This window comes from Suricata suricatta, chromosome 2, assembly GCF_006229205.1.
Source record: "Suricata suricatta isolate VVHF042 chromosome 2, meerkat_22Aug2017_6uvM2_HiC, whole genome shotgun sequence".
Lineage (NCBI taxonomy): Eukaryota > Metazoa > Chordata > Mammalia > Carnivora > Herpestidae > Suricata > Suricata suricatta.
This window is the reverse complement of record NC_043701.1, coordinates 154,266,214-154,279,790: the sequence shown is the minus strand read 5'-3', so window position 1 is coordinate 154,279,790 and position 13,577 is coordinate 154,266,214. Positions and strand designations below refer to the sequence as shown.

Genomic DNA, 13,577 nt, shown 5'->3' with positions numbered 1-13,577 from the left:
CTTAGATCTTCAACCCCAGGATGGGGATATACAAGGAGACAAAGTGGCAGCCTAGGGCTCAAAATTTAAGGAGGCACTCCCTAAGAAATAGAGAGCTGGCACTTGCGAAACCCTGAGATTGAGTGCCTCCTTAAAAGTTGCTGGCTACATACCTTGCAGGCCTCAACCAAGGCCTGGTCCTGCCTCTTGTACACAATGAAGTACATTACCAAAGTGGTGACCTCCTCAACCAGCTCTGCCTTGGATGCCTTCCTTGTGAGGCACAAGTTTGCAGATGACAATCTGGTTCTTCTCTGGGGTGGCAGAATTTAGATAATAATAAAAATGGCCTATATAACAAAAGCTTAGGCAGAAGAGGAGGGAGAAACTAGGCAGATTGGAGTTTGGAAAGAATCTGGAGGAGAAGGAAGATAAAAATTTCAACTTGACCATTGTTGCTGGTAGGGTAAATTTGAATAATGAGAGTGAGATCCACATCCAAAGAAAAAATTTAACAGGTTTCACTGTGCATTAAAATTGTTAAGACTTCTTTGCCACTGTCTCAACTTGCATTCATTATGTCCATATACATATACATATATACATACACATATGCACACACATAATATAAAAATCATATATGTGATAATGGACTTATATCCAGAATATATACAGAACTCAATAATTTAAAAATATTAAAAATAGGCAAAGAATTTGAAAAGGCATTTCTCCAAAGATGTACAAATGGCCAATAAACACATGAAAAGATGCTCAACATCATTATAAAAATGCAAAAACAAAACTACAAGGAGGTATTACCTCATAACAACTAAGATGTCTGTAAGCAAAAAGATAGACACTAAGAAATGCAGGTCAGGATGTGGAGGCACTGGAACCCTCACATATTACTGGTGGGAATGCAAAAAGGTGCAGCTACTTTAGAAAATAATCTGGCACTTCTTCAAAAGATTAAACATAGTTACATAACTCTGCAATTCCACTCCTGGATATGTACCCAAGAGAAATGAAGACATATATCCACACAAACACTTGCACACGGATATTCATAGCAGACAAGAAGACAGAAAGTGTGAAGAATCCAATGTCTAACAATTGATGAATGGATAAATAAAATGTGGTATGTTCATATAAAAAAGTATTATTCAGAGGTAAAAAGGAACAAAGTAGGGGCACCTGGGTGGCTCAGTCAGTTAACTGGCTGACTTCAGCTCAGGTCATGATCTCACAGTCCGTGGGTTCAAGCCCCACGTCGGGCTCTGTGCTGACAGCTCAGAGCCGGGAGCCTGCTTCAGATTCTGTGTCTCCTTCTCTCTCTGCCCCTCCCCCGCTCACTCTCTGTCTCTCTCTTAAAAAATAAATAAATAAAGACATTAAAAAAAGGAACAAAGTATTTATACATGTTATAGTACAGAGGCACCTTCAACATACTAACTTAACTACACTGGAATTAAAATTAAAAAAACATATTATGGGGGCGCCTGGGTGGCTCAGTCGGTTGAGCCTCCAGCTTCGGCTCAGGGCAGATCTCATGTTTGTGGGTTGGAGCCCCGCGTCAGGCTCTGTGCAGACAGCTAGCTCAGAGCCTGGAGACTGCTTCAGATTCTGTGTCTCCCTCTCTCTCTGCCCCTCCCCCTCTCATGCTCTGTCTCTCTCTGTATCAAAAATAAATAAAACATTAAAAAAAAACATATTATGCTAAGTGAAAGAAGCCAGTCACAAATGACTGCATATTTTATGAGTCCATTCAGATGAAGGTCCAGAATACAGAAATTTCTAGACATAGGAAATAGATTACTAGATGCTTCTGAGTAGGCAGGTGGGGAGAAGGGATGAGGAGAATGGAGGGCAATAGCTAGGGTTTCTTTTGGAGGTGATGAAAACGTTCAAAAATTGTGATGATGGTGTATATATCTGTGAATATATAAAAAAACCCACTGAATTTTGCATTTTACATAGGTGAACTGTATGTTATGTAAATATATCTCAAAAAAGCTGTTAAAAACAGAAGAAATCAAAGTATTTCTCCTTGCCTTGAAAGAGATCTACTATTGGGATTCAAACTATGGGCTCTCCTTACCCTTGAAAGATGATGGTGTCTCTGTGTTGCTAAAGACTGAGATGATTTTCTTGTTGAGGGTTTGATGGGTGATGGCCTAAATGACAGGGAAGGGGCTGGGTCTCACAGGCTGAATGTTGGTTAGGGTTAGGGATTTGAATGCCTGTTAGAAAAAAGAACCAATGGATGGAACACCATATTGGTGTTCCTAATGTTCTTCAAGACCAGAAAATGACCCAACACCATTGTCTGAGAATAGCTTTTCAGGGAGGGCCCTGACTCAGGCATGAGCTAGTCTAGGTACAAAAGGGTTAGGGGATGGCCACCCCTCACTCCCAATGATGCTTCAGTCCTTGATGCTGAATCCTGTGGTCACTGGGGAAGAAACTTCCATACCACTCCAGGAGGTATGTAAGCCCTGAGGGAATCAGCACCCAGGGACAGGATTAAGGGGAGAGGGACACTATTATCACTCATGATTTCAGGGGGTCATTCTGTGGGCAGCGTGAGTCCTTCCTGTGTAAAAATGCAGGGTGCATTAGCCAAGGACTCCATCTGATGGTCTTATCCTTTGCTATGGGTTCTGATTCTTTTAACCATGGCCCATTTCTAGGGATGAGGCCTCTCTAGCTGCTTATTCCCATTAGGCAGGACATCTGGGGAAAAGGAAAAAAAAAAAATCCTAGTGCAGACACTGTCCTAAGGCTACCATGTGAATAACAGTAGCCATGAGTATATTTACCTAAAATTGGAGTCCAGGGTCAGCCTTTTTCATTCCATTTTTTTGCCAAATCCTAGCCAAAGAGCTGGTATAACTACTGAGATGTAGAAGTAAATTTATCCTAAACTTGCCCCAATGCAGCTAATATCGGAAAGCTGTCCAATCATTACAAAGTCAGCTACTGACAGCCTGTCACATTTTCCACTGATGCACCAGACGTGACTAAACTATGCAGGGGTTGTCCATCCGGGATCTGGATTCCCTTTCACTGTGCTCAGCAGGAAGGGGCCAGCATCATCCCTAAACCCATGTCATGAACTTGACATAACCCTTAGTAACGGGAGAGGAGCCCAGCATGCTATCAAGCCCAGGCTTCAGCTTCGTCTGTACACCCTGTGAAATTTTAATTATTTCAAGGTCCACACTGTACCCAATCTGCAGGAAGACCAAATTTCCAGAGGAGAAAATAAAATATGTTGCTATTTCAACAGCCATCTATTACATCACTAGACAGCAAGACTTAATGGATAGTTGATCATTCTCAAAAGTTACCACTTAGAAGATGAATTTATTATTGGTTGATCCCTTGATGCATATCAAAGAAAATATAAACTCAAAGACATATACTGACAAAGGTATTTATGTTAAACACTCAAAAATTTTTCATTGCCTGTTATGTTTGATCTTCTCTGCTAAAGAGTAGAATAAAATGTGAAGAAGAAAGATACATTTTAGAAAGAAAAAAGAGTAAGAACTAGCAACACAGAAGCTGTGTTGGCTTTCCTTTTTAATGCACAGTTTTTCTAGTCTGATTTAAAACAACTTCATTTTTTTGTTTGGCCATACATATTCTTATACAGTAAATCCTCTTGTGGACCATGGCAAGGAGACAAATGAAGGGATAACACAGGAGCTAGTGGCCTGACTGCCCTGGCCACTCTCCCCTCTTAACACTCAATCCCTCAGTACACACGGAACTCAGGTTCCAAGAATAATTCCAGCACAGGCAGCAGGGACTTCTTGTACTTTATATTCAGAATAACTAAATACCCTAAACTCCCTAAAATTCAGACAGAGGGAATTTTTTAAAAGGAAAACACCCTCAACCAACTTTCAACCTGGAGACTTCAGCCCTTGCCAAAATATGCCATCTCGTTGAGCAGGAGTGTGGCTCTAACTGGATCAGGAGTAGGGTTTTTGATTTTTCACAAGTGGGGCGGGGAGCGGAGAATACCAATATAGTTAGTCAGTCAGCAGGCATTAATCCTCATTACTGTCTCCCATTCAAATCCATTCTTCACTGCACAGCTGTGCAAATATAAATTAATTGGGTCATTTTGATGAAGGCATATAAGAAAAAAATTTAATGTGAGGCAGAGGAATAACTGGACAAATAACACATTCTTTAAATGTGTAGGAAGGACTGTACAAACTACCACATCATAGACTGAGGGACATGCATCCAAATTCACTCCACCATAAACTCCCCTATGGGAGAAGGTCCAAGAGCAGAAGGGGGTGGGGCATGTTCATGACAAAGCATATAATAAATGTGAGAGTGAAAATACTGGCTCCCACTCCTTGCCAGATACTGTGCTACCTATTTCACAGAGCCATTTCATTTAATATCCTCATAACCTCATTACTCCCAGTTTATATTTAAGGTAATTAGAAGCAAAGAGGTCAAGTAACTTGCTTGAGGTCATACCAGCAGTAAATGGTGGAGGCATAGTGGTCAATGTTCAGTTCTGGACCTACTCCAGACACCACGTTCCTAAGATGACATTGTCCTGTTTTCTATACGCTTGGCACATGCTTGCATCATGGAGAGGAGAAAAAAGGTACAGACACTTCTTGCCCTTAAGAAACTTATAGTCTGATTGGGAAACCAGGGAACCAGGATGGATACCCGTGAACTCATCAGAAAATAGGAACAGGAGCACTGATTAGTGTCTGCATTTTTTAGGTGAAGGAAGCCACTTACAGGAGCTGGGAGAAGTGGCTACAATTTATCTGACAACTTTGGGAAGGATTTCCACCAGACTCTAAACTAAAAACTGAGATAATGAGAGAATATGATACTTTAGAAAATACTGATTTATTCCTGCCATAGTACGGTTTGAACATTCAAACTCTTTCCTTTCAGAGTTCTCCTTTCTGAAAGGACAGAACAGTCAGCCCATTGCCCAGCTTCATTTTACGGGTTAATAAAAATGCCTCCTGGAAATCCAGAAGAAGAGTTCTCCTCTCTTTTCTCTAGAGACTTCACTCTGGTGGAGGTGTAGCAACCTCTCCCAAACTCCAGAGACTAAGAAGGGAGGGGATGATTTGCATCATGTCTTTGGTTCTTTTCATTGGAAATGACCCATCTCAGTGCCTCTGACTGACAGAAAGGGGCAGACGGGAGCAAGGGACCCATGAACGTTCTCCGAAGTGGCAGTGCTCCCATAACTGGAGGAGTGAGTATGGTCATTCCAGAAATTATTCTGCAATTATTTACAGCAGATGCATGACCCTCATGCCCATATAAGTGTTGGGGGCTCTGATAACAGTTCTCAAGCAATCTATTTCCATTCGTTTGCTGCATTTAAAATTCTGTTGCATCCTTAACATTCAACTTCAGATGTCCATGAATTTTTTAAACTCCTGCATTTTTTAACTGGGAAGACACATTACTGGGATGAGCTCCTTTTTCTCTGCATGGACAAAATTCAGTCAGAAAAGCTGGGTGGCCTGTGTGTCACTGATGTCACCTTGCTTGTGACTCAGATTTTAAAAGGAGTTAGATGAACATTTAAAACCAAATCTGCTGACCCTTGCTGGATGAACAGTAGTAGGTCGAAGGCACAGAAAGAAGGGCCTGCAGGTCATCACTTTTCAGGCAGGCTCCTAGGTTACTTGTGCCACTCCCGAGAAACTGTAGTGTCAAGGTCTTTAGGACAGAGCAAATATTCCCTAAATGTCCTGCCCAAAGAGCAAAGAGATCAGTTAAAGTTTCTGGACAGTGGTTCTCAACTCCACAGAATCATAGAATTACCAGGGGAACTCTGAAAAATTCTTCCTGCTGTGCCCTACCTTAGTGATTCTGATTCCAAGAGTCTGAGGTGGAGCCTGGATACTGAGACTCCAACACATAATCAGGGTTAGAACTGCCACATTGAACACAGCCAAGTCTGAGATACCATAGGCATCAGTGAGTGTGGTTACTCAATAACAGACACTGAAATGAACAGAATTCTTCTGCTCCTTCAACAGCTTACTCTCAGTTGTATTTCATTCTGGATCTTAAGAAACTAAGAGTATAGGCTGCCTGGATTACAATACTAGTTATCCCACTTAGCAGTTAAGTGACCTTGGACAAGGTACATAACTTTCCAGAGACTCCGTTTTCTTAGCAAGTCAAAGGGGTTAATATCAGAGGGTAGTTAGAGGATTGCATGAAATCGAATATGTAAATTATGTGACCCAAAGTCTGGCACATGTCAAATGCAAAAAAATACATTAGCTCCATGACTGATGATGATGACAGTAAAAATATATAGTTATATTTCAATAAAAGGAATTTTTTCTAGATGGGGTATTTATTCACAAGGCCAGGTTTTAAGGAATTGTGAAACACTGGAATGTAGCATTTCCTTCAATTATGAATACAGGCAACAAGTCTCAGTATTAGAACAGTACCTGTGATCTTGTCACCAGTAGAAATCACAGATATTTCCATATATTATAGCCTTTGGTTGAAACTCTAAAAGGGTATTTACATTTAGGGTGACCAACTGCCCTGGTTTGCCCAGGACTTGAGGGGGTTTCCTGGATGCAGGATTTGCAGTGCTAATAGTCCCAGGGAATCCATTCCCTACATTCATCACTACTTTGGAATTATGGTAGTTATCAAATCACTAAATGCCACTGTTTAATATGTTAAAGAAGCATATATCGCAATTTCCAGCAATATCTTGGTACATATGTTCACATTATCTATGTCCTTTATAACACCTTGTATTTCACTGGATGCACTTAAAAGCATTCTTCTGAGTCTATAGGCGTCACCCAATTACCAAAGGGGTCCAAAGTACAAACAAGGTGCAGAGGGAAGAAACTCAGAACATTGGCTGGAAAATGAAGGTAACTAGATTTTAAATTATTTTAGGCCTTGCAACCTAAAAATATAGAAGACATAGGCATGTACCTCCAAAGGACATAAGTACATAATCGGTCAGTGGAACCACTTTCCCATTATCAGGAGTCTGTCTCTTAATCCTACATACAGTAACAAGGGACTCTCCCTAATTCCTGCACTCCTGATGACATACATATGTGTATCCAGTTACTTAAATCGTTATAGAGTTAACTCCGTCTTCATGGCTATTGGCTGGCATATCTATTAGGTCTACAACTTTCCTGTAACTGCAAATGCTTCCCCTAAGAATCATAATTTGACAGAACTTAAAACTTTCCATGAATTAAGACAACAGAAAATTATATTTTAAAAGATCAAGTTTTGGGGTACCTGGGTGGCTCAGTCTGTTGACTTCCAACTCTTGATTTCGGCTCAGGTCATGATCTCATGGTTCCTGAGTTTGAGCCCCACATCAGACTCTGTGCTGACAACACGGAGCCTGCTTGGGAATCTCTATGCCCCTCTCTCTGCCCCTCCCCCACTCATATGTGTACATGCTCACTTATTCTCTCTTTCTCTTTGTCTAAAAATAAATAACTAAACTTAAAAAAATATATCAAGTTTAAAGAAATGATCAAAAATAAACTTTACTCCTTACCGAATACCACTGGGCTTCTGACAGGCACCAGCTCCCATCTTGCCTAACTGCCACCGCTGACCGCCGTTCCAGAACTCCCCCACAGGGCAGTAGGAGACCACTTCTCTTCTGATCAATGTGACTGTAAGCTCCCAGCCCAATGTGACCAGAAGGCAGAGTTCTCATGATTGCCCTTGTCCCAGTGTATACAGATTTCTTTACTTCCCTGTCATTTTTACAAAATCTCCTCACTAACAAAGTGGACCTCTCCTTTTTGCTTTTGAAAAAATCTTCTTCTACATCTTCACAATTATCAGGGAAGTCCTCAAAATGGCTCAGAAAAGTCTTGGCAGGTGAACTGTTAGTAAAGTCCTCCCTGCAAAAGCTGTCACTTGAACACACCACATTGGCCCTTCGGCAAGAAGCTTCGAAGCACAAGTATCTGTCATTTAAGGCATCACAATGATCACACTGCAGCTGCCTATTCTTATTATCACAGTTTTCTGCCAATTCCATGAGTTTACAAGTATATGCCACATAATTTTTCTTTTGCTCCCCACGAACACCAGGCAGCGGTACACAGTTTCCACAATCATCTAAAATTAGGTTGTCTGACAAGGTACAGAAAGTGTCGGACATTCTGCTGTCGACTTCATAATGAAAGTGAAATGCTGCCATGCTGCCCTCAGGTCGTGCCCGGCCACTGTCTATGATGGCAGACTGATTTCCTAAAGGATTTATATCCATGGGAGGTCTGTCCACTTCCAGTTGAATTCCAGGGAACATCTTTCTTTCCAGTGAGGATGGGATTCCAGTTTTCAAACACAGGCCTTCCTCCATGACAGACTCACCTGAGTCATAACGCTGGCTCTGAGGAAGGCTGCACTGGCTGTCTTTCAGTACGCTGTTGCAATTGATATTAAGGTTTTTCACAGAATCTGGCATGCTTTCCTCCCTATACTTCTTATTGCTGTTCTCATCACTCATTATTTTCTCCCTTGCTATGGAGAGAATCTTGGGCAAGTCACTTCCAGAAGATTCTTCTTTAAGTTTGTTCAGTCGTGAGATGGTAGAAGTCTGCCAAGTCTGCCCACTCTGCCTGACACTATGTGCCTTTGGAATGCTGACATCTGAGACCTTTTCACTACTTTCATCTAAAGCCGATGGAGAGGATGTCACTTTTCTCTGAGTCACAGGCGTGAGAACAGAAGCTGCCATTTCTTCAGAAGTCATCTTGACCAACACACAGGTTTTAGCTATTGCTTTTTCTTCTCTCTGGTGATCATGTCAAGATTTTTATAAAACAACTTATTGTTAAAATAATCTCAGATCTACAAGTCCTGAGAAACAGTATGACAATTCCTTTCATTCGAGTGCATTAAGAGCCAAATAAATTTCTCCAGTTCTAACTTCCTATCATGTGCAATATGTTTTCCTAGACCAGGGTTTTAAGGTGGTAGTTCAATTTTCTTTCCTCTGTTATTTGAAGTAATTCTTCATGAGATTTTTATTCGGGATTGCATTCTCCAACTTCTGATCTCTCACTGACTTACTAATGATTAAAAATCCAGTTTGAATGTTTCCTGTAAAAAAAAGACATAATGTCAAATACTATGGTACTAAATAAATTTTTAAAACCAAATTCATAGTTCTAAGCTAATGCAAAATATGAACTAATTTTGAGGACAGAGTTTTGTAATCAATAGTTACTTTTAATGTTTTCAGTATTTACTTCTCTGTTTCTCCAATTTAATATTTCAGAAATTCTGTATCCAGCCAGAGTGGAGTATAACAGAGACCAGAATTATTCCTCTGCTTTAAACAACTGAAAAAAATCAGAAAAAAAGAAATAATGGTTTTAGATACTGAACAACAGATAACACAGAACAGTGATTCCTGAAATAAGAAAACAACAACAAATGAGGTGAATCCTATAAATGCTCGAGCTTAAAGTTTAAGAGTTTCTAGGTTATAAGGGACGGAAGGGAAACTCAGGATGAATCCAGTAGAGTGTGCTTATTTAAAGGCTAAAATAAACAAATCAAGAGAATATAGATGCTGGCGAGGGTGTGGAGAAACAGGCACCCTCCTACACTGTTGGTGGGAATGTAAACTGGTGCAGCCGCTCTGGAAAGCAGTGTGGAGGAGGCTCTTCAAAAAACTATCAATAGAACTCCCCTATGACCCAGCAATAGCACTGCTAGGGATTTACCCAAAGGATACAGAAGTGCTAATGCATAGGAGCACATGTACCCCAATGTTCATAGTGACACTTTCTACAATCGCCAAATCATGGAAAGAGTCTAAATGTCTATCACCTGATGAATGGATCAAGAAGATGTGGTATATATATACAATGGAGTACAATATGGCAATGAGGAAGAATGAAATCTGGCCATTTGTAGGAAAGTGGACGGACCTCGAGGGTGTCATACTAAGCAAAAGAAGTCAGGCAAAGAAGGATAGATACCATATGTTTGCACTCATAGGTCTAACAGGAGAGACTGGCAGGAGACCATAGGGAGAGGAAGGGGGAAAGAGAGCTGGGGAGAGTGAGGGACACAGATCATGGGAGACTACTGAATACTCAAAACAAACCATGGACTGAAGGGGGAGGGGGAGGGAGGGAAGGGGGTGATGGTCATGGTGGGGGGCACGTGTGGGAAGAAGCACTGGGTGTATTATGGAAACCAATTTGATAATAAACTATTAAAAAAAAGAGAAAGAAAAAATAAAGGAAAAAATAGCTGAGAGTTCAATGAGGCCATAAAAACTAGAGAAAGAAGACATGTTAAGTGGAGAGGAGCAAAGATAAGGATGATAGCAGGCTTCTCATGAGAAACAATGCAAGCCATGGGGAGGTGGTTGGGGGATGGGTGAGATTGAGGATGGAGATTAAAGAGTGTGCTTATCACAAGGAAAAAATAAAATAAGATAAAAACAAAAGACAATGCAAGCCAGATGAGAGTAGAGTAACTCTTAAAGTACTAAAAGAAAAAATATTACCAACTTAGAATTCTATACCCAACAAAAACATCTTAATTGCTTTTGAAAACAAAAATAAAATAAAAACTTTCTAGACACACAAAAGCTGAAAGAATTCATCACCAACACATTTGCATATAAGAAACAGTAAAGGAAATCCTTTAGAAGGAAAATGATACCAGATAGAAATCTGGATCCATGCAAAAGAATAAAGAGCATGGAAAATGTTAAATATGTGGGTAAACACAATTTTTTAAATTGTAAATCACTTGAGATAGTTGATCTTCTAAAGCAAAAATAATAGCAAAGTATTATGGGGTTTCTAACAAATGCAGAAGAAGAAATAGCATATTTGTTATACCATTACTTAAAGGCAGGCTGTCATAAGTTAAAGATGTGTACTATAAGCCCCAATGCAACTGCTTTAAGAAAAAATATAGGTAAAAGGTCAAAATATTAGAATCATAAAAAATTTCAAATAATCAAGAGGAAGAAAAAGAGGAAAGGAAAAGATAAGCAAATATGACCCTGTGTATGTGTGTTCCTTCTGTTTCACTTGAATAAGAACTTATTCAAGCCAAAGTATGGAAAGAGCCCAAATGCCCATAGACAGATGAACAGATAAAGAAGATATAGTGTATATATATACATATATATATATATATATATGTATATATATACACACAATGGAGTATTACTTAGTAATCAAAAAGAATGAAATCTTGCCATTTGCTATGTGGATGAAATTAGAGTGTTATGCTAAGCAAAACTAGTTAGTCAGAGAAAGACAAATATCAATCCAGTGTGGTAAGTGTAATTATCAAGGATATACAAGGCACCGCAGGATCACAGGTGCCCATCACAAGTATGCCACTCCTTTGTAAGCAAAGCTGTCCTTCCCAAGACAACTGATGACCATGCATACTCTGCTGTCTACACCATATTTGGCCCATTTATCCCTTTGCCACACAGGTGTCCCTCTTCTCCTTGCTTCTCCCTTTTCCTCTTGTCCCAAAGAGGCAGCAACCTACCCCTCTTCCCTTACATATATGCCCCTCAAGTGCAACCACAAACTCTCACTGGCTCCCAGCACATGCAGTCTTCACAACTACCCTAAAAATCAGAGGACATCCTGTCAGTCAGATACTTCACAGAGTGTCACTCAGCCCACAGAGAGCAGCAGTGTCCTGGTTCCACCTAACCCTTCCACCTTTCACACCCTCCTTCCAATCTGGTTTCTTTTCAATTTTCTTCAGAGAAAAAAATGCATCTATTATTTTTGGGGAAATATGCTCAGTGTAAAAATTCAAACAATGCAGGAAAACTCAAACAAAAAAAATTTCAACTTAACACAAACCCCACTATCCAGAGATAACTATTATTAACACTTTGAGGAAACTCCTTCCAGAATGTTCCCTACACATCAACACACAGAGATATAGGTATATGATTACACAAACACCAGATCATGCTGTATACCCTGCATTATACCTGTTTTTTTTTTTTACAATTTCAATTCATGAACAATTTCTCATGTCAAGAACCAAATAGATAATTTTAATGGCTTTTGGCACTAACTTGGTTTCAGTATCTTCGCTCTATTTTTTAGAGTAACTTTTAAAGTCAAAGCCTTCAGACTGACTGTGATTTGTCTTTTCTCACCTATGAGGAAGGTAATTCAAGGCACATGCTGCTTAACTCCTGTCTAAGCATTTCAAAATTATTATCTCATGTAATTTTCACTCAGTCATACAAGACAATGTGATGGTTTTAAAATATGTCCACAAATTCTTTGATACTCCCCCTTTCAAAAGGTGAGCCTAACTGCCTTCCCCTTGCATGAAGACTGTACTTGGTGACTTTTTTCCAACACACAGAATGTGTTGGAAGTAACAGTGTATGACTTCTGAGAATAGGTCATAAAATGTCAGAAAAGTCACAGGGGTTTCCTCTTTGCTCTTCCTCTCATTTGCTCTGGGGGAAATCAGCTGTCATGTCATAGGAAGAGTTCCCTGTGGCAAGAACTGAGGCCTCCTGCCAACAGCCACTGGAAGGAGCCATCTTGGAAGGGCTTCGCACCCACGGTCTACACGTCTATATGACTTTAACCTCATGAGCAAGCCTGAGCTAGAAGCTCTCAATTCCCAAATTCCTGAGCCACAGAAAATGTGAGATAATAAATGTTTGTTGTTTTGAGGTACTCTGTTGCACAGCAAGAGGGAACTAATACAGATCATCTCTACTATATATATATATTTTTTTGAGAGACAGAGACAGAGCAAGCAGGGGAGGGTCAGAGAGAGAGGGAGATACAGAATCTGAAGCAGGCTCCAGGCTCCAAGCTAGCTGTCAGCACAGAGCCCAACGCGGGGCTTGAACCCACCAACTGTGAGATCATGACCTGAGCCAAACCTGGACGCTCAACTGACTGAGCCACCCAGGCGCCCCTACTATATATTTTTTAATGTTTTTTATTTATTTTTGAGAGACAGAGAAAGACAGCGCGAGCAGGAGAGGATCAGAGAGAGAGGGAGACATAGAATCTGAAGCAGGCTCCAGGCTCTGAGCTAGCTGTCAGCCCAGAGCCCGAGCTCAAACCCATGAACCGTGAGATCATGAGCTGAGCTGAAGCCGGACGCTCAACCAACTGAGCCACCCAGGCGCCCCAGATCATCTCTACTATTATCCACATTTGACTGATTAGAAACCAAAGCATAGAGAAGCTAAGTCACTTGTCAAAGATCACACTGGTGGAAAATGGTGGAGTCAGGGTTCAAACCCAAGAAACCTTACTCTAGGATCTGTGCTTTCCACCAGTTATGCTGCTTTCTTGCTAACTAGTTAGAAATCTCAAGGGTTTGAATTCCTGATATCGGCTTGCTACAGAGACCCATACCTTCTGGGAGGATCCTCTTTTATGTGAGCTTGTCTCTGGCAGGCTGAGATCCTTGTTTTGCCTCCAGCAGTAGTCAGGACTGAACAACATCTCAGGGAGCTGACTCCCTGAAGACTCCATCTCAGGTCATTCCTTTATTCAACATATTATTATTAAATACAA

At 40.5% G+C, this 13,577-nt stretch overlaps 1 protein-coding gene and 1 pseudogene across 1 annotated transcript in view; both read right to left on the bottom strand.

Moving 5' to 3' along the window:
- Positions 1–7,630, bottom strand: part of LOC115285713 — a 73,292-nt pseudogene extending 65,662 nt beyond the window's left edge.
- The window catches only part of PLCE1 (phospholipase C epsilon 1), a 277,145-nt gene extending 268,378 nt beyond the window's left edge, over positions 1–8,767 (bottom strand). Inside the window, exon 1 of the mRNA XM_029932248.1 lies at positions 7,556–8,767. Coding sequence (XP_029788108.1) covers positions 7,556–8,767 — 1,212 coding nt within the window. The remainder of the gene's footprint in view (positions 1–7,555) is intronic.
- Positions 8,768–13,577: the final 4,810 nt, after the last annotated feature.